At 42.2% G+C, this 20,893-nt stretch overlaps 1 protein-coding gene across 8 annotated transcripts in view; it reads right to left on the bottom strand.

Moving 5' to 3' along the window:
- Positions 1–20,893, bottom strand: part of DENND2B (DENN domain containing 2B) — a 139,438-nt gene that overhangs the window by 48,186 nt on the left and 70,359 nt on the right. For 4 of the 8 annotated variants that reach the window (XM_035119635.2, XM_035119654.2, XM_035119627.2 and 1 more), the window contains 2 exons: positions 7,810–9,030; positions 4,952–5,088 (listed from right to left, as the gene is read on the bottom strand). The exons of 1 other annotated variant lie outside the window; for it this stretch is intronic. In XM_035119635.2, coding sequence (XP_034975526.2) covers positions 4,952–5,088; positions 7,810–9,030 — 1,358 coding nt within the window. The remainder of the gene's footprint in view (positions 1–4,951; positions 5,089–7,809; positions 9,031–20,893) is intronic. 3 more of the 8 variants (XM_035119670.2, XM_035119663.2, XM_060275820.1) reach the window with 1 other exon arrangement.

The following is a 20,893-nucleotide window of genomic DNA, read 5'->3' as shown; positions in this document are numbered from 1 at the left end:
AAATAATCAACACACTTTGGGGGAAATAAAGAATAATGTGCTAGGGAGTTGAAGCACTGATGAGTTGTTTGTGATGGTTGCACTCCTTCAATGTGCAGCTCCGAGGTATGCAGCCAGCTCCTCAGTGCAGCAAACGTCTTGCCACACTGGCTGTCAAGCGTGGCAGATGGGAAGCCAAGTCTAGGCAAAGCTAAGCAAGCCAACAATGAAGTGAGGCAAGAATGAAAAATGGCACCAAGAAAAAGAAAAACCGAATTCCTCATATAATTATCTGGAGTAGCATGTTCACTCTGAAAGCAGGGATTTATCAAAAGGAATTTCATGTAGCACATAAAGCATTTCTGCCCATTAGTCTATAACTAAAAGAACAGATTTGCAACTAAAAAAAATTCTGTCTTTAGAGGCATTTTCTATGCAACACAAATAGTGTTTCTCAAAGCAGGTGTGAGCTTGCAGACAGCCTTGAACAATCTGCTGCTCCTTCAAAACCACAGTCCTGGCTGATATGGGACTGAGACTGGCAAGCAGACTGGAAACAGGGGAGATGAATCATTGTTGAAGCTAGTGAGCAGACAACGGTGGTGACTTTCAGTTCCCTAGGTTCAAGAGATTGCATTCTTAGGGAAGAGCCTGCTTCACCTTAATAGACAGGTTACAGATTTCCAGAGAACTTTGTATTTTGAAGAGTGTTCCACATATATGTATACTTATGCTCAGATGAGTATACAAGCATAAAGAGTTGAGTAGAGGTTGCATTCTCACTGGCAAATGTGCACTGACATACATGAAAATTGGGCCTAAATGTTAGTAAAGCATGTTTCCAAGAGCATAATTGATTTAAGATACCATTGAGAATTCCCAGAATGACACATTACAGGGCCAGTGGTGCCAAGGATACAACAAATGACTCTGTGTAAGAAGACTGCAGGTTCAAAGTCCTGCCAGTCTCAAGGCCACAGGAGCTCCCTTGGGAATGGCCATAGGCCAGAAGAAAAGCACTCACTTTGCACGCACCCAGATTTAGTTCACTGCATGTCTGGAGAGGGCAAGAAAAGGCTCCTTTCTAAAACCTTGGACAGCTGCTGCCAAGCAGTAGAAACCACAAAGAGCTGGATGGATCAATAGTCTGACTCAGTAAAAGGCAGCTTCCTATATTCCTAAGGACAAACAGACATCTTTTACCACCCCCCACTGCCCTGCCACAATCTATTCAGTGTTGGTGCTTTTTTATATACATAAAAAAATCAGCATTGTTGGGTGAGGTAACCTACAAAACATATTGGCAAGTGTAAGCAAGATACAAGGCAGTATTATTATTATTTTTAACTGAATGCTTAAGTATCTGAATTTAGAAGCAAATCAGAATTCTTTTTGTCAATAAGATGAGACAGCCAGAATGGTCTCTCGGACTTACACATATGGATGTTTTTAGTCAACGTGCTCTGGCAGTCTCACTGTCGATTATTAAAATAGACACAATTCCTCCAGCATTCATAAAGAGAGGCGGATGAAGTGATCCTTCTGTCCACCCCAAATCTCAGCATTACAGGCAAGCCAATCATACTGTAGATTAGGGTCAATGTCTCAAGGAAAAAACTACGCTCTTTTCTCATGCAAGGTGGGTCATAACTTCTCTCAGATGTCACATACTCTCTTTGTATGACACTGTCGCATGATATGGGGTGGGCCAACTCATGACTTGGGTATAGTATTGTAACAGGCAAGGAGAAACCTCTCTCAAGCAGTCCATCTCCCAAGCCAGTTCCAGGCTTACTGCAAAGAACCTCTGCATCTGTTCTAACGTGCAAACCACACCAACCCAACTCTCTTCCAACCAGATCTCGGCCAACTGTTTTTAAATTCATGGTGATACACAGAAAGAGAAACCCTTGGCAAAATTTGCTAATTCTGCAAATAAAGTGTTTTTTAAAGAAAAGTTACAAGGCCCATCCAATGAACAGCAACAACAGATTGCGACCCAAGAATCCAGTAAGGCAGAAGGCTACGCATAGCAGTCCTGCGGCTGCTCTGAGCCCGCTAACTGAATTCTCCACTTATTCATGACCATTTTTCATTTCTAAAATGCCATGTACAGAGCCTTGGACCTAATAAATACATACAGTATATGAAGTAATGCTTTACCGGTGATCTCCTAACACTACATGAGATAATATATTCCTTTTTATTATTATTTCTATCATGATTTTTTAGAAAGTGTGAGATCATCTGCACTTTTATGTGACAATGCAAGGAGAGATTTCTTTCCACACTGTCTAATTATTCAAAGAAACAAAAGAACACCCAGTTCTTGTATTTACTGCATGCATGGGGGGTGAGGGAAACAACTGGTTGTGCCACTGTTTTCTGATCTGAACCTCTACAAGTTCAACCCAAAATCTAAGTAGTGCCTACGCACAGATGGTATGTGCACCAACATGTATACAGTTAGGATTCCTACAAATGGATTGATTATGAGAGTCGGAGCCAGAAGGGTTCCGTTATACACCTGTAGGTTCTGTTCAGAGCTCTGGCTGAAGACAAGGAAGTCAAGGGGCAGGGCAAGCAGACAAGGTCTCACCTGCTCCCGATACACATATTCCCTGAACATGGGTGTGCTGTGTAACAATGAAGGTGTGAATAGTAGTTGATAAGATTATGTGCCTTAGTCACACAGCATTATTTTCAAATATAGTAATAGGGTAGAACTAGATACTCATACAGCAAGAACCAGGCAAACACATCTACAGGAGCAACAAAGTGCTGTAGGAGTGGATGATGAGCAAAGGCGGAATAAAGAGAAAGAAAACCTTCAACTAATTCCTGCATTGCAGGGGGTTTGTCCCTTCCAACTTTACGATTCTTCAATTCTCAGAACTCTGACATAGCTGTATTCACAGGACTCCCTGAGGAGGCTGAGACAGAGCATGCTGACACAATTATGCCAAACCATTCCAGTGCCAAAGTGTGGGTCAGAGTCAGGCAACTGTCAAGCTGCCACCTCACCCTCATGCCTCTTTCAGAGGCAGGTGAAAATATTTCAAAAGTTTTTACTTTGCAGAACATGGACATGTCTTGATAACTGGGAGAGGGGAACTTTTTACATGTAGTAACTCAGCTGGCTATTTCAGCCAATTATATTATCTCTTGGAGTGGCATGGCAAGGCAAGATAAGATAAAATACGCTAGCAATCTGAAAACTAATGCTCAGATAACACTCAAACAATTCTTTCTGTCTAGAGCTTCTAGTTATACAGTCATACCTTGAAAGTCGAATGGAATCCGTTCCGGAAGTCCGTTCGACTTCCAAAACATTCGGAAACCAAAGTTTGGCTTCTGATTGGCTGCAGACATTCAGCTTCCAAAAATCATTCAAAAACCAGAACACTCACTTCTGGGTTTTGATTGTTCAGGAACTGATTTGTTCAGGAGCCAAGGTGTTCAAGATTGTAAATGATAAATAGCTCTTTATAACTGAGGCTTCAACTCAGTGTTTTGGGATGATGGGAAACTTTCTGATACGAGTTCAGACCATTGGTCCATCAAGCCTAGTATTGTTGACACTGACTGGCAGTGAGTGGCCCTCCAAGGTTTCAGAGCAGAGTCTTTCCCAGCCATAGCTGCCAAGTTCTCCCTTTTTTAAAGGGAAATTCCCTTATGCTGAATAGGCTTCCTCGTGAGAAAAGGGAAAACTTGGCAGCTATGTTCCCAGCCCTGCCTAGAGATGTCAGGAATTTAACCCAGAACCTTGTACATGCAAAAAACATGTTCTGTACCACTGAGATAAAGCCATTCCCCAAATTTGTGCATTTGGGAATTGCTGCTTCAGAAAAGTCAAGAAAGGCATGGAAGATAAAGAAAGGTGTCATTGCCAACGCCAATGAATCAGTATTTTAAAAGCAACAGTTTCCATTTATATATCTTCACTCTTAGCCTATATTTCATATGATTTATACCAATAACAAGGATAGGTATACACATCTAGAATATAAAACTTAGCATGTTTGTTTGTTTGCAGAGAGAGAGAGAGAGAGAGAGAGAGAGAGAGAGAGAGAGAGAGAGAGAGAGAGAGATGGGTTCCAGCCCCCATATATTTTGGGGGTAGAGGCCGCCCCCCAAAATCTGCAAAGCACTGTATCAAACACATTGCAGCTCCAGTGGCCATCTCCTCCTCCTCCTACAGGGGAGGGGAAGGAGGGTCAAAGCAGCCTCCCACCCATGGCAGCACCAGAAGGAACAAAGGAGGAGCACTCGGCCATTGAAGCCATGTGGCTGCCGTGTTTGTCCCAACCTCCTGAGAATCGCTTGCGTGACATCACACACATGATGTTGGCTTCTTCAACTGCCCTCGCAAGCTGGCACCTCTGGATGTATGGATAGATAGATAGATACGGAAGAGTTAGACATTTTCTTTTGTTTGCAATATTAATCTGCTGTTCTCTGTAGGTGTCAGAAGTGGACAGCGGGGATGAACTTTTAGTCACCAAAAAACAATATAGCTGGCAGAGAAAAGAGATGAGGAGTGCTGAGGAAGGTAGCTGCTGCTGCAGATGAGTTTACACAGACATCCTCTAAACATAGACCAAAAGCCACCTCCTCCAGGAACCACCCTGCTGTTTAATAGTCCTGCATCTATTTTTCCTTCTATATTCTCTAAGCCCACAGTGGGTCCCCAGCCAAAGTCTTCACAAACAATGATTTACGCCATGAAAAACATGGTGATGGCTAACCAAGTAATCTGTTTCCAATAAGACTGCTCAGTGAGGTTTAAAGGAATCAAGACCTCCTGCCTGCAGTCTGCGTGTAATGTGCTTGCTCTGACGTATCAGCCCATTTACCCTTCACTTAATGGCTTCTTGCTGTTGTACAGCAGGGCACATATTCAACAAGTCACTGCCTGGCCACAATTGCTCAACGTCAAGCAGCTATTTTGTGTGCCGCAACAGGTCCTTACCTACAATGTCTTCGTAGGCATTCTCTTCTAAAGTGCTCTTAGATCCAAACTTGTGCTGGTTTTCAGTTCCATTCTCACTTGGGGAGGGAGGGTACAAGGACTGGAGGCTTGAAGCGTCTTCAAACTCAAAGGATTTTCTAGAGTGGCGAAAATGTAAAAGGATCATTTTCTGATTGCCTAATTAACAGTGCTTTAAAGCTCAGTACAGCTATTGGGTGGCATTCAACTAAGTTTTACTCAGGCAGACCCACTGCAATTAATGGACCTTGTTCATTAATTTCAATGGACCTGTTATGAGTAAAGCTTAGCTGAATGCCACCCATAATGCTAGCAAGGGTTAAGGTCATAGCTGCCAAGTTCTCCCTTTTTTTAAGGGAAATTCCATTATGCTGAATAGGCTTCCTCGCGAGAAAAGGGAAAAGTTGGCAGCTATGGTTAAGGTATCAGAAGAAAGCGGCCTTATACTCTTCCTCCCTGAGTCTCCCCCCTCCCCCACACACACTGCGTCTGATTCTATGATAATATTGTTTGGTTAAACATAAAAAACAAATCGGTGACTGGATTGTTGGTTAAAGTTAGCTCCGTATCAAATCTAAAAACATACATTCACATTTTCTTGCCACATTTAGAAAATACACAAAATACTGAATTACTTATGTATCAGAGCTGTGAAGTACCAACCATGCAGCATGTGTTTTGTCAGATTGTGATTTTGCCATAACCCCAAGGTGGTGGTAGTTAAACATTAAAGACAGGTTTATTGAGGTTTTCAGCCAACATGATGAGATTTTCAACACTGTTTCAGCATACTACTTTTTCATTCTTGTTTTGCATATTTTGTACTAGCCCATGAGCTAGAACATACATTGACAAAAATACTTACATACATGCATACATACATACAAATAGCGCTTAACTTAAGGCAGGGATGAGAAACTTGTGGTCCTCCAGATGTTGTTGGACTCTCTATTTCTATCAGCCCCAGCCAGCGTGGCCAATGATTAGAGCTGTAGTCAACAATATCTGAAGGGCCACAAGTTCCCCATTCCTGACTTAACAGCTGTGGTTTCCTTGGACCTCTCCAAAGTCCTGAAAATCCTGCCTTTCTCCTCTGGGCACTTGTTAGCTGCTGACCACATCCTGTGATTTACTTGGAACTTCCTGCTTGCAGCTCATCAACATTTTTGCACTCCTCAGCCTTAGCAGTATGGAACATACAACAGTGGCAGTGAACATTACATTTAAGTTTCTGTCCATTTGCTTTCTATACCAAAGAGACATTATGCAAGGGCAACATTATATAAGGCCATGAGAGATTGTTGCTGCAAGACAGCACTTATATTATAATAATTTATAATTTATAATAATAATTTATTATTTATACCCCGCCCATCTGGCTGGGTTTCCCCAGCCACTCTGGGTGGCTTGCATGTGGCTCTGTCGTGCAAGCACTGAGATGGTCCAATGGGTTTACAGTTCAGCATCCTGAGAATCTCAAATCATCTTTCTAAAAAATAAAAAGCAAGTTTGCAATCCATATGGCTTTGAAAATAGTTTATGCACATTCATGTCTATCTCAGAAGCCATTGAGGGAAATGCTAAAGTAGGACTCCCAGTGGTCTAAAGTGTTTTAGCATGATACATAGCTCGTTGCCCTTCCTTGTGAATAACGCTATGGCAAAGAATAATATGTAACAGCACTGCTGGGAAATGGAGATTAAATATTTGGCGGAGGATCCATCTCCATCCTCCTGTGGTGTGCAAGGAAGCACTCTGAGAGGGCTTGTTCTATAGCTGCTGGAGTTACTGCAGTTTGAGGGGCTGGGCCTCTGTAGTGTTAGCATCCTAAATACAGTTAGTTTTCTTCATAAGAAGTTGGGTGTCCTTGTGATAAGCAATAGGGCATCTCTAAAATTCTATTAGAATAAGGATAAGCAGAACAAATTGTGCAAAATAAGCTAATTTGTACAGATTGCAAAACACGGGTTACATTACTGCAGTTTGTTGCTTTGTCTAATTTTTCTAGTGCAGAATAAATACAGCCTAGACATAACACCAAGAGAATTTGTATCCTCTCTGCTCAGGAGAAAGGCACATTTGGGCGAGAGTCAGTCAGTATAAATTGATTCCAGTATGGATGATCCACTGGAGACAGACACCAAGGGCTATTGAGGAAAGTGGTGTATAAGACTTTCAAGTGTGGTTAGCCTAAATTTTAAAGTATAACATTATATTTACATATATATACTGTAAGCCGCCCAGAGTGGCTGGGGAAACCCAGCCAGATGGGTGGGGTATAAATATTATTATTTATTTATTTATTTATTATTATTATTATTATTATTATTATTATTATTATTATCATCATCATCATCACACAAATGATGTGTAAATAGCAGCAATGGACCATTGTTAGGTTTGCAGGTGGAAGACCCAGGTTCAAATCCCCTCAGCCATGAAACACACTGAAAGGCCTTAGGCCTTGCCTACTTCATGGGATCACTGTGAAGAAAAATAAAAGCAGTAAAGCACTTCCTACACTGTAGATTCAAAATTGCTCCTTATTTAAGAACTCTCCAAATTCACAGATGGAGACTACAACTCATATTTTTCCTTTTTGTCATGGTGGTTGTTGGTCAAATAGAAGTTCTTCTGGCAGCTGAATCTGTTAGAAGACTCCTGTCCTTTGTTTTGCTGCACTTGGCAAAACCCTGATTAGCAGGATACAAGAGGCAATGATTCTACAACACAAAAGCTGTGGCCTAATTAAGACTGCCTTTCATTCTTATCTGCTGAGAGTGTGACCTTAAAAGGAGATGCATCTTGAGAATATATGACAAACAGCTTTCCATCTTTACCTATTTTGGGATTTTCTGTGGAAGCGTGACTCTTTTTTCTGTCTCCGGGTGACAGGGGGAGCAGGAGTTGACGGAAGAGGGGGAGGAAGAGCAGCCAGAGGTGAAGGAGGTAGGCCATTGCTTGGTTTACTTTTATGGTTCTTGTCAGCTTCATACTCGAAGGTGCGTTTGGGCTTGGGCACAGGGTTTACCGCTGTGTTTGCCAAGTTCTCAGGAAGCAGCTTAGGACCAACAGGACTAACTGTGGCATTGAGTCCTTGTGGCATTTTACTAGTTTTATCAGTCTCAGTGGGTGTCTCTGGACTACTCCCACAAATAACACTCCCTGCTTTACTATCATTTGTGTTCTCATTCAAGTCCTCCACAATACCCGAAGTCACAGACTTTTTCCTTCCTCTGTCAACACTATAGCAGCTACTGGGCAACTGAGGAAGACCCCTGCCTGGCTGTTCTTTCAAAGCCTGCTCAATCTTCTGTATTCTGTTCAGCACGGCAGAGCTCTCTTTTCTTGCGTTCCCCTTGAAGAAAGCATTTGCCGACTCGCTCCTGCTCGGCCTCTTTTCAAACCTGTGGCAGGAATCTCTGTCCAAGAACTCCTCCTCCTCCGTTTCTGGGTAGGAGCATTCGGAAAACGTTCTGCTCATCCTCCGGAACCCTTTGTAGTCAAAAGTCTTCTCGCTGCAGGGAGAAGGCAACATACTGGAGCAAGTCTCACTGCCTGACCTGTCCCCAACATCCCTCTTGTCCAAGCATACGCTCATCCTAGGGGAAGGCTCTTTCCGACATTCCCATTCTGATATCTTCTGCCTGATATCGAGTGCTTGGGAATGGACGCTGACCCTGCTGAGGGAGAGGTTCCGGAGGTTCGCTGCAGACCCCAAGGAGAGAGTGCTCCGTGTAAGCTGGCGGCTGCCTACAGCTTCTCCATCCTGAGTCTCCTTGGGGGCCTCCTTTTGGTCTTCAGTCTGGAAAAGAGAGAGCCTTTTGTCCAAGCAGCCAATGCTGACAGCTTTGAGGAGGTGATTTGGAGATTCAGTGTCTGAGGCAGAACTCGAGGTGCTTCTCAAGGCAACTCCACAGTTAGTCCGTTCCTTGAGGAGCACCCTGGAGCTGGAAACTTTGGTGAAACTGCTGGAGCGGCAGGAGTCCTCACTGTCGCTGAGGGGATATGTTGGGCTTCTTGGTTGGTATAGAAGAGGCGGTGGGGAGACTGACTGACACCTGGAAGTGAGAAGAAAAACACTAATCAGCTGCCTGGCTACCTAGATTTTACTCAGCACTTGTTTCTAAGGCCAAACGTTTGGAGTAGGCCAAACTTAGTAGACTTTTCTAAAATGGTTTCTGAAAATGCACAAATTTTATACTAGACTAAAGACTTTTTATCCCCACCCCCTTTTGTTTTAATACATGGTCCACAGACAGCACTGGCAAAGACATTTTGCTGCCTGGAGCAAAAGACAAGATGGTCCCTACCCCACCCCAGTCTTTGCACAGAAGCCCACCATACTGGCCGCTGAATCTGACTTCAAGACTGGTGATGAGACTCTGCCTCCCTCATGCCTGGGGGCACAAGGTAGGCTACATAACATAACACTGATGGTATACTTTTACGTATGACTCCTTCCTATATGCATGAACTGGTTAGTCCTCATTCCCCTATTTATACACTCTTTGTGTACTATCAATATCTGTTGTTACATTCTTTGCTCTGACATAGTTGGATGATTGGAAGAAACCAGTGGCCATTTTGTAGACTTGGCAGTTGAAGAGAGCTCTGGAGGACAACAACTTAGCACATACTTAATGCTTTTGAGTGTTCAATCCGCTTCACATTCATCAGCTCTGTAATCCTTACAACAATCATGTAAAGCAGGGCAGTATTATCTCTGTACTTTGTATGAAGGATAGTGTCTTGCCTAAGGCCACCAAATGAGTTCACAGCTGAGATAAAAGTCGAACCTTCCACTCTGCTCAAACTAACATTTAAAATTTGTATCAACTAGTAACATTGAACTTTTCCTCCTGACACATTTCAAAAATCTAGTTAAATGAAAGTGACTGACCTTCATAATAAAATCCATTGAACAGGAAGAATATTTCTCTCCAAGTCATATTTACAGTAAATTTACAATCAGATATCTTTTTTGCCTTCTGCATTTAACACAGATATTTGAAACCTTCTCATTTTGCTTCTTGCTTGCCTCACAAAATGCTAAAGTAATTCCCAAGTCATCATAATTTCATATTTGTGGCAGGAGAATCAAAAGCCAGAGTATATGTTATAAAAACAAATGCATTTATTATTTATTTATTCATTTATTTATTAAATTTGTCAGTCACTTTATCATGCCCAAGGCAACCCAAAGCAACTTATCCAAAATGTCACTTACTTTGTGATATTTTAATTCCAGGATGGGGAACTTATTATTATCCAGCTGTTGCTCAACTCCAACTCCCATCATCCCTGATCTGAGCCATGTGAATGGGGCTGATGGGAGTTAGTGTCCAGGAATATCTCAACAGTTCTAGGCTCCTCATCTTTGTTTTAGCTTAAATGCTAATACTGGTATCTTCTGTGAATTTAGGGTTTTTCCTCATGGAGTAACATGGCTGCCTGCAATTTTATATGCTTTGCTACTTAGTGGTGTTAAAGTTAGTCCTAATAAAGGTACTATTCTACTCATACTTTATTGGACTTTATCCAATGAGTTTCCAGTATAACTGAGAAAATATAATCATTCACTTGCTAGGGGAGAAATGAGCAATGATATTCTGTATATATATCATTAATTCTTTTGTGAACTGACTTATGCCATATACCATAATCTAGTTTTTAGATCTCATTAATGAGGGGGATTTCCTTGTTACTTGAGCCTGGTATTTACTGGAAACAGAAGTGAGCAATGACTTGGTGAAGGGGACTGCCTAAGGCACAGTTGAGAACCTTCCTTCAGTTCACTGGGCTTTTTCTTTTTTCTGTGTGTGTTCAACTTTTTTTCTACTTTTCCCTCTTTATTTCAGAGCTGCAGGTAGGTAATTAAAAACACCAATGTGTACAATGATCCATGGTTTTGCTTTATTTATTGCTAGATTGTTGTATTTTAATATAGATTATTGTATTTTAATATTCTGTTGGAAGCAGCCCAGAGTGGCTGGGGAAACCCAGCCAGGTGGGCGGGGTATAAATAATATATTTATTATTAATTAATATAATCAGGCTGTGTACACATTGCTGGCTTAAAATGCAGCTTTGCCATTATTTTTCTCAGTTTTGATCGAAGCTCGTTTGGAGAAGAATGATAGGATAGATATGGATGTTGTGTGTACAACCCTTCCAAAACCAGCAGTTGGAGTGCACAGGATGCAGAATAAGCAGAAGTGTGTACACAATAATAAATTTTGCAAGCAGGTTTTACCAAGTACATGTGCTTGAGAACCACCCGTGAAACACACATGCACTGCCAAAAGAGATTAACAAGATTGAGGTGGGCGTAGAAAGAGGGTTTGTTGCACAAGAGCACCAAACCCACTTCCATTGTGGAACTTGAATTTGAAGGCATGCAATTGAGACAGCAAAATAGAGACAGCCTGGGAGAGTCCTGACAGCACAGTCCTAAACATCTTTTCTCAGAAGCAAGTCAGATTGTAGTCATTTGTTAGACATATTAGACTAGATTTAAAATAAAGGTGCAGTTAACCTTTTCTTCTAGTCAATTTCCTCTAGCCTTTGTATAGAGATAAACCTACATCTACCTAGGTTTGTGAACACAATTACTAAGATGATCAAGAGGTAAAAGGATTTTATGCAAGACTCTCAGAAAGGTAAATCAAGATCCCATTCTTTGTCCTGCAAGCATCATAAAAATATTGATTTCTAGCCAACAAAACCCTATTTGATAACAAGGTGGGAGAGTGTGATCCCAAACTCTAGGCACACAGCCTTCCAAAACAATAAAACAAGTCCTAGAAAACCCATATTACTCACCTAATTGCAGCCATAACTTTAAAAGTTAGATCTCACAATAGAAAGAAGTAAACCCACAAATTGCATTAAAAAGGTTTCTATTTACCAAAAGAGACTATTTCTGGCTATCCTCTATCAGTTCTGAATTATTGTTGTTGTCATTGCAATTACTGTTATTTTGTGCTTTCTTTCCTGGTAAGGAGAGAAAAATATTCATTGGCTCAAAATAAATGAAAGCACCTTATTAATGTAGTATCCTGATTCTGAACATTCAGCTTTACCATCACATTTGGCTTATTAAAATCTGTTAAAAGTGTTATATACAATGAGAATCCGAAAACCTAGCTGGCATGAAAATTAGTGAATCAAAATGTAAAACAACAATGCTCTCACTCACTGTGTGATTGCATTAAACTTGAAGGACAGTCACAGGTAGTTGGAAGTGGTGGTGCTGAAATAGCAAAATGACTTTATAACAGTATTGTGGCTAGACATAGATTACAACACTGAATCATCAGATTCTGTCTCAACATCAACTTTTCAGCAGACACCAAAGAAAAACAACAGCTCTAAGCTTAACTTTGTTCTCTCAAAGAACTCTTAAACAATGGACACGTACAAGGAAGTGTTTTCCCCCTTTTTAGTCCAGTTCTATTATGCAAAGTTGCATGGTTTAAGAAAAGTTTAACTCTACAGCATAAGCCTGGCCCAGGTTCATCACAAAACAGTATTGCTTCACTTACCCCTATTCTGTGGCTCATGAAAAATATACCTTTCCAGCTTGCTCTTGAACTTTTTGTTAACTTCCACTGTTTTCTTTAACTCCAAAGTTCAATGCAGTATTTCCCACACTGCTTTAATCTCCAAGCTAGTAATTGTCCCATACAATTCTCTTTCATTCCCAGGATGAGAAATAATCCTTTTAGCAAATGCTACAGCTCTTTACAAACAAAATTGTTGTCATTGTTAGGAAGAAAACGAAGTGGTTAATTTGAGAAACTAACATTCGATATATATGTATCTATACACACACACACACACACACACACACACACACACACATCAATAAAAGCAAGAGCCCAATTGTTTACAAACACCTGAAAAACAGGCAAAGGAAAAGACTTGCATCTGTAATAATAATAATAACATTTTGCAAGGGCTGTGTGGGATTCAAATGTGTAGAGAATGAATACAGATGGAGGAGGGGGAGGATGCAGGGAATGTACTGGGGAAAAATTTCTTCGAATGTCAAGAATGTACAGCAGGGTGATGTGTCCTACTCTGTTCACCAGCTGTGAAGAGACAAAGAGAAGAGCTGTTCACATGTTCCCTATTTCCAAACAAAGACAGTACAGAGAGAGGCATCCACACGAGGCTGCTACCCAGTTGATGCTATACAGGGCTGGTATTTGTCACCAAGCCATTATAAGTAGCTGTGAGTTTTCTTTCTTGGAAAGTGGGATGGCAAGGTGTGGAGAGAGAAGATACTAAAAATAACTGCATTAATATGCTTCGCATGTCTACCTGTTGTGATGGTAAGTCATAAGCAGCCAAAGAACTAAAAGTGTGGGGTACAAGAGACACAAGCAGCAGGGAGAGAGTGATGAAGCCCTCCCCAGGTGTAGAAAACAGGCAGACAAAATGAATTCTAGTTGTTGCCCATCCAAAGCTGAAGCTAGATCTGGCAGACTGCTCAGGAGAAGTGACCCTGGAAGAACACCACAGCCCTAAGAAGATTTCACTTTGCTAACCCTACTGGTTTAGCATCAGGTAAGTAGAATAGGCATACCTCCACACATGCCTGGTTCTAGGCAAGCCTTCCACAGCCCAATACCTTCCAGGTGTTTTGGACTACAACTCCCATCATCCATGACTATTAGCTATACTGCTGTGGATGGCAGGAGTTATAGCCCACGTGGAGAAGGCTGTTCTTTCAAAGTAATTCTCCTGACGCCATTCTACATGCTCCCTTCAGTCATGAGATGTTGCTGAGGATGCTGTAGTTATAGCAAAACATAGAGTGGACTGGCAGGCCTGCATAATAACTACTTGCTGGCTCCTCGATGCATGTGTGAATTCAGCATAGAGGTCCTAGCTTGAGCTCAGGAGATGTCTTTGATAGATTTTGCCTAGAGTTCTTGGGGTCCTTCTGAGTGGTCTTCCAAGTGCTATAATAGGAAGAGGACTGATGTAGTTCCCTGATATACAAAAGCCTCTGCAATATGGCTGTCAAGGAGACTCCAGTTACAGAAAATGTGTACTAGCAGTAATGGGGAAACAATAAAGTGTGCTAATAATTTTAAGGATAAACACTAGCAGAAACATTTAGTTGTACAGCCTGCCAAGCATCTTAAAATACAGAGGATCTTGCCTTCTACAAACAAACCAAAGAAAAAAAACCATCATTTATGAGAACCAAAAATAGAACATTCGGCAGTAGGTTTGGAGTAATGAACTGAAGACCAAAAGTTGACCTCAGTTATGGGCTCCCCAGAGAACATAGGCCAACAGCAGGAAAAGAAGAAACCTTTAAAACTCAAAATACATATCCCATAGAACACATTCTTAAGCAAAACAGAAGCAGGCCAGGCAACAACATATTTCAAGTGCAGCGTCCATTCCAGTATTGCAAATCAGGCTGGAGTACTACAAGCATTGTGGACCAACTACACCTGACAATTCAACCCTGCCCTGTAGGAATCCCTTGCAGATGACCGCAGTGCCTGGAGATAGGCAGTCAAGTCATATATCCATAGCAGTGACCAGAGGAGAAATGACTTCTGGGCAGAGCGCAGAGAAAAGAAATGCCATTGTGCATCTGCAGCAGCACAACTGGACACTTCCATCTGCCCCAGCTGCAACAAAACATGTCTCTCTGCTATCGGTCTCTACAGCCACAGCAGGCTCTGTAACCTTCCAGCAATTTGAACTCTCCCTCAAAGGCATATTCCCGCATTGTCTCCTGAGACAGACTGATGCCAACTGACTGCAAGTCAGGCTGGAGTATTACAAGCATTGTGGACTAACCGCATCTGACAATGGCACAGCTGTCAGAAGTTAGGAGTAGTTGTAGCATACCCAGAACTATCTAGTTATGCTAACATACTGGCTCATATATTACACAGAAGTAGGCATAAATGGAAGAAAGAGTCACTTGCACTTTTCCTTTCCACACTTTTACTGCAGTGCTTGAAATTAGACTCTGATCTCACCTGCAGAATATTCCATGAGTCCTGGGGGTTCACTGGGGCCTACAAATCTCTGCAATTGCAGCAGAAGTTGAAAGCTGAATCAATGTTCACTTACTCTATTTCTCTGCTTCTGTGAAATTTATGAACCACCCCTGAGTTTTGCTCAGAATTGTCCAAACTCATCATAAATGTCAGGTTAAACATGCCCTTGGTAGTTTTCAAATTTCAAATTCTATCAAATTTATTCCTTTCAATGTTTAAAGGAAGTGAATAGATATTAATGATAACTGGCGGGTGCCACCTTAAAAAAAAGAAAACATTGCCATTGATTCTGGTATTTCATTTGAGAAGGGCTCTATGGAAATGTTATGGTAAAGCTGAACATAATTTTCAGGAATATAGAGGTGGCCTATATTTTAGGCTGTAAAGGAGTTTTATACATTCAAATATGAGGCCAACACAATGATTATTGAAGTGATCACTTTTCTTAACTCCATGACAAGCTGGAACTAGCCATCGCAGGAGCCATGTGGTTCCCATCGAGATAGCAACATTACAGTTCTTCCTCCTCCTCTTCCATAATGTCTAATGAATCCAAAAATGCAAGATGTGGTGTCAACATGATTGACGTTTTCCCATCCAAACCCCACTGCATTGGCTGCTACTACTTGTGAAGGTAGGAAAACTCTTAGCACGCTGACGCTACCTACCACTTACTATATATCAACCTACCACTTACTATAAAAAATAATGAAGCAATTTAAAACAGGAAACCAATATAGTAAAGACAAAATTAATCCACAAATATCAAATTACTGAGCAGTACAATCCAGAAATAACAGTTAGGAAATGGTCAGACAAAAAGAGACATTACGTCACAGAACTTGAATCAAACATTAGAAGGGGTGGGAGAATGAGAAATGAGGCTTCTGCTTTCAGTGGTAGCCACACGACTTTCATAATACCTAATTCAACCTAAGCTGATTTGATTATCTTTGCCAAGTTTTGCAAATACCTAAGGAAACAACTAAATGCTCATTTTTCTAGTAGAGACACTTCTTTTTCTGCTTGCTTTTAAAAAAAAACACATACAAAAAAACCAGACAACCTTCATGCAAATGGAACCAAAGAAGGGCCTGGCTCCTGTTGTACCTGTGAATGCTGATGAGGAAAGAGGAGAGTTAGTCACCTCCAGCTGCCCTCATCTTCTTTACCAGAGAACAGCTGATTCTCCAGGAAAGTCTCCTCAATGCTATGAGTCAAGCCAGGGTAGACCAGCTTGAGGGAGAAAACCAACCACATAAAATAAAGAATGATGCAATAACAATTTCCTGTGCCTGCCTCCTCATGTTTCCCTCTGCGCAGAACATGACCAGATTATCCTCACAAATTTGTTTTCGCTTCTGGAAAGGAAGTGGCTAAGAAATTGCCATGGGCGGGGGTGGTGGGGTGGGGTGAGGCTAGTGTCAGTAGTCGAACAGGTTTCTCTCCTGTCTTCTGCTACTTCTCATTTGTTTCCAAGCCAGTCAGTGTCTTGGAAGCCAGTCAGTATAGGTCACAGATAGTTATGGCAAAGCAGTGGCAGGGTTGTGCTCAAAACCTTATCTCAGAAAGTATGAAACAATTACTCAAGTCTCTTTTGTCAGTAAATGAGCCTCCTAGTAAAAAGAAATAAAGAAAGGAAAGCTTGCTTACAATACTGGTAACTAGCATCTTACAAACATTTAACTTGTGAGAATTCAGCTTTACGTGCTTGGCAAAAAAAATAAAAAATGGGATGGACTTTAAAAAAGACTTTAACAATTCAACCCATCACTGAACCCAATATATACATGACTGGCTTAGCACATTTTCCCTGGAACGTAAACCCCACATAAGTTGAGAGTCACCTGTACATCAATGAGCTCTTCAATATGAAACATACATGTGGTTTTACTATGGTGTATTTGAAATGGAATGATATTTGCACCCAGGTTCAATGATATTTCAACCTTCCTAACTCAATATTTTATCGCAAACCTTTTCCCCCTCATTGGTTTTCTTCATGAGTAATGTGTGATCTCTGTCCACAACATCATCAAGAAGATGCAGGCTGTAATCTTCCATATAGGTGACTAGAACTAAGATCACTCAAACCTTCTCCTGGGCATGTGTGCCCAGTTACAGGTATGGGCTTATTCTTCTGACACCCACTGAAATGCACAGATGTACATCAAACTGTTTAACACTCTTGGGAGGCACATACCGGTAGTGCCCTTGCAGAATGGTATTTTATTGGGAGTGTAATCTGCAACATATTCTTGACATAATAATGGTGCACTAGTGATGGATTTGTTCAGCTTTTTTTAGTTCTGCAATGCTTCCCCAGTGTTACCACACTACTGTTGTACAGAAGAGCTACAGCACAACAAAAGTAGGACAAAGAGAGAGAGAAGTGTGCTGGCTCTTGTTTTTGTATGTCTAAAAGGTAAAGGGACCCCTGACCATTAGGTCCAGTCGTGACCGACCCTGGGGTTGCGCAATCTCGCATTATTGGCCGAGGGAGCCGGTGTACAGCTTCCAGGTCATGTGGCCAGCATGACAAAGCCGCTTCTGGCGAACCAGAGCAGCACACGGAAACGCCGTTTACCTTCCCGCTGTAGCGGTCCCTATTTATCAACTTGCACTTTGACGTGCTTTCAAACTGCTAGGTTGGCAGGAGCTGGGACAGAGCAATGGGAGCTCACCCCATCGCAGGGATTCGAACCGCCGAACTTCTGATCAGCAAGCCCTAGGCTCTGTGGTTTAACCCACAGCGCCACCTGCGTCCCTTTTGTATGTCTATATGCATCCTATTTGCATATGAATTCTAGCTCAGGATCACCAACACAGTACCTTGAAGGACACTTGATGCCACAGAGGCCTTCTCTGGTGCCCACTGAGTACTCCTGCTGAAATTAGAATTGAAAGGGGCCTTCTCTTGTAGCCAATAGCCATCTTCTTTGAAGTGCAATACAATGGAGGGTGGGAGATACAACAGGTGAGGTAAGGGTTAACCCCTCCCTTCCCAGCTGTGACGCACACATACCCACCACGCATCACCAGTTGTAGTTAGGCTTGGTGGGGTAGAACGGCTGTTGGCTACAATAAAAGGCTTTTTTCAAGTCCAATTGTTGCATGGGGGATGATCTTCCTGGAGAATGTAGCTGAGGAGGGCAGGCTAACTCTTTTCTCCCAAGCTTCCTTCTCAATGAAGACCACACTTTCCCCTGCAAAGTCAGCATGCTTGCATGTGCTTAGCTGCCATGAACGCATGTGGCGTTCATGACAGTCTCTCCAGTTTTCAAATGTGCCCATGAGTCCAAAGAGGTTGGTGAACCCCTAATCTAGCTGAATGTTTTGTTTTTTTTAAAAAAAAAGCTAGCACAAAAAATGGACTTCCAGACAATTGGCATACTGCCTACTTTCAGCACATGTCTTTAAAACCAACTATTTTGTTCAACTCTACAGCCAATTTTTGAATGATCAAGATCTTTGTTAAAATAATAAACCTTTTTTGTCACTCATCCCAAAATATGACAAACATGCATTTTTCTATTAATTTTGGGTCATGATGTCTGGCCAATAATCTACATGTCCTACTTGTATTTGTAGCAGAAGACTGTGATTATTAATGGGGTGAGGAGAAGGAGGGAGGGAGGGGCAAGCAGCAGAAGAATGTGTTATTGACTCCAGATTGGGTTGTTGGTTCTGCATTTGGATGCTCTGCAATGTATTTCCTCAATATTTTGGTTTTGCTGCTACTGCTTTTCTGGAAACTATATATGCAGGCACTACACCATTTGGGCATGGTGAAATAAAAGTATGAAAAGTTGGTCTCTTGACATATACCTGTATATACAGCCAACCCATTGATAGAGTTTATTTATCTATATTTCATGTTGTCCTAGCAGAATCAGTAAGCCTCTGGCTATCTGTAAAAGTGTGTGCTACATTTTAAGTGTCAAAACTGAAGTAATAATCTCCTTTCCTCCCTTCTGGGATTTTGATTCATCACAAGGTCTGAGGGACAGTGGATTGGTCCCCTACTGCAAAAGTTTGCTGACCCCTGCCTTAAGAGTTATATGTGAACCCTGCTCAACCGTTGAACTATGGTTTGTTTACTGCCAACAAAGCAAGATGTGAAGCCACAGTTTGTTTCTGGGTTATGAACCCTATTTTAACTATGGCTTTGTGTTATGAACCTTACAACCTCCCCTAACCATAGTTTGCTTGACCACCCAACCCCAGAAGCTCACCAAACTAACAAAGGCATGAGGCAAAAGCAGATGCAAAACAAACATTTGGAAAAACGAGACATGGTTTGGTTGATCATCTGTGGGACAACCTATGGTTAACTCATGGTTTATTAAACAAGCCATGGCTTAGTGCTATGTGTCAACTAAGTCAAAGAAAGAAAGAAAGAAAACATGAAGCTAGAACAGTGAGCTGCAAATACCTTCCACCTTTCTGCTCTTCTCATCATACATAAAGATATTGCATCTTCAGACCATTTCTAAATGTAAGCCACCCTAGAGACTAGATTTAGCTACAAAGCAGGAAATAATTAATATAATAATTATGGTTCCGCCATGCCATCCTCAGCATGTCATGCAGGGCAAAGTGCTAAGGTCTTATTCAAACATACCAGATCATATGCTGTACCAACTTTAAATCACTACCTTTATTGGTTTGATTTTTGTTTTATTATTACACTTTATTATGACACTAAATGGCACGACTTTTGTGAAAACTCTGGACTCACAGGGTAGGAGAAGCACAAATCAGAGAGGACCCTACATACAGCAGCAGCAGAAGAAGAAGAAGAGTTTGGATTTGATATCCCACTTTATCAGCGGCTAACAATCTCCTTTCCCTTCCTCCCCCACAACAAGCACTCTGTGAGGTGAGTGGGGCTGAGAGACTTCAGAGAAGTGTGACTAGCCCAACAGCACCGTCTTAAGCGCCCCTGTCGCCATGGTGCACCGGATCTCTCCGGCGCCCTTCCGCCCCGTTTCCCGGCGCGGTGGGTGGGTGGGCACGGCGCTGCTGCGCGGCGGGCGGGCAGGCACAGCGCGATCTCTCCGGCGCCCTCCCGCCCCATTTCCCAGCGCGGTGGACAGGTGGGCGCCACGCGCAGCTGCACAGCGGACCGGCAGACCAGCCGGCCAGCGGGCGGGCGCAGCTCGTGGCGCCCTCCTGGCGGGCCGGCGCCATGGTGCCCTGCGCCACCGGGGGTCTACGACGAGCCGGCCCTGTAGCCCAAGGTCACCCAGCAGCTGCATGTGGAGGAGCAGAGACCCAAACTTGGTTCACCAGATTATGAGTCTACCGCTTTTAACCACTACACCACACTGGCTCTTCACTACACAACAGCAAGACCCTGAGCCCCATAGCTTCTATGAAGCTGTTATTTCCAGTCATTTTCTGCACTGTGGAGATCCTGACACAAGGCTCGAAAGGAATGATGCAACTCCACCAGACAAAGATATCTCTGAAGAAGATCTAAGTATTAATGGACACCAGTGTCCTCCTTTCAAACATACTAAAGGCAAGAAAAACAAATTCTTTAAAAGGACATCAGGCTTTCTGCCATCAACATTTATTCTGTTTTGTAGTATGATTCCAAACATGATCTCATTTAATTTGAAGGCCAAAAGTGAACTGTTTAGACAGGAAGAAATACGAATGCATAGCTGCCAAGTTTTCCCTTTTCTCGCGAGGAAGCCTATTCAGCACAAGGGGAAATCCCTTTAAAAAAGGGATAACTTGGCAGCTATGCGAATGCTGCTGGCTCTTTCTGTTTCAAAAGGGACTTTTCAAAGGCGCTTCAAATGGTCCTGCAGTAGTTGCTCTCACACCCTCGATACAAGTATACCATTTTATTTATGCTTGCACCCAAGGTCAGGAG

The sequence above is a fragment of the Zootoca vivipara genome, chromosome 1 (assembly GCF_963506605.1).
Source record: "Zootoca vivipara chromosome 1, rZooViv1.1, whole genome shotgun sequence".
Classification (NCBI taxonomy): Eukaryota; Metazoa; Chordata; class Lepidosauria; order Squamata; family Lacertidae; genus Zootoca; species Zootoca vivipara.
This window is presented reverse-complemented; position numbering and strand designations above follow the sequence as displayed.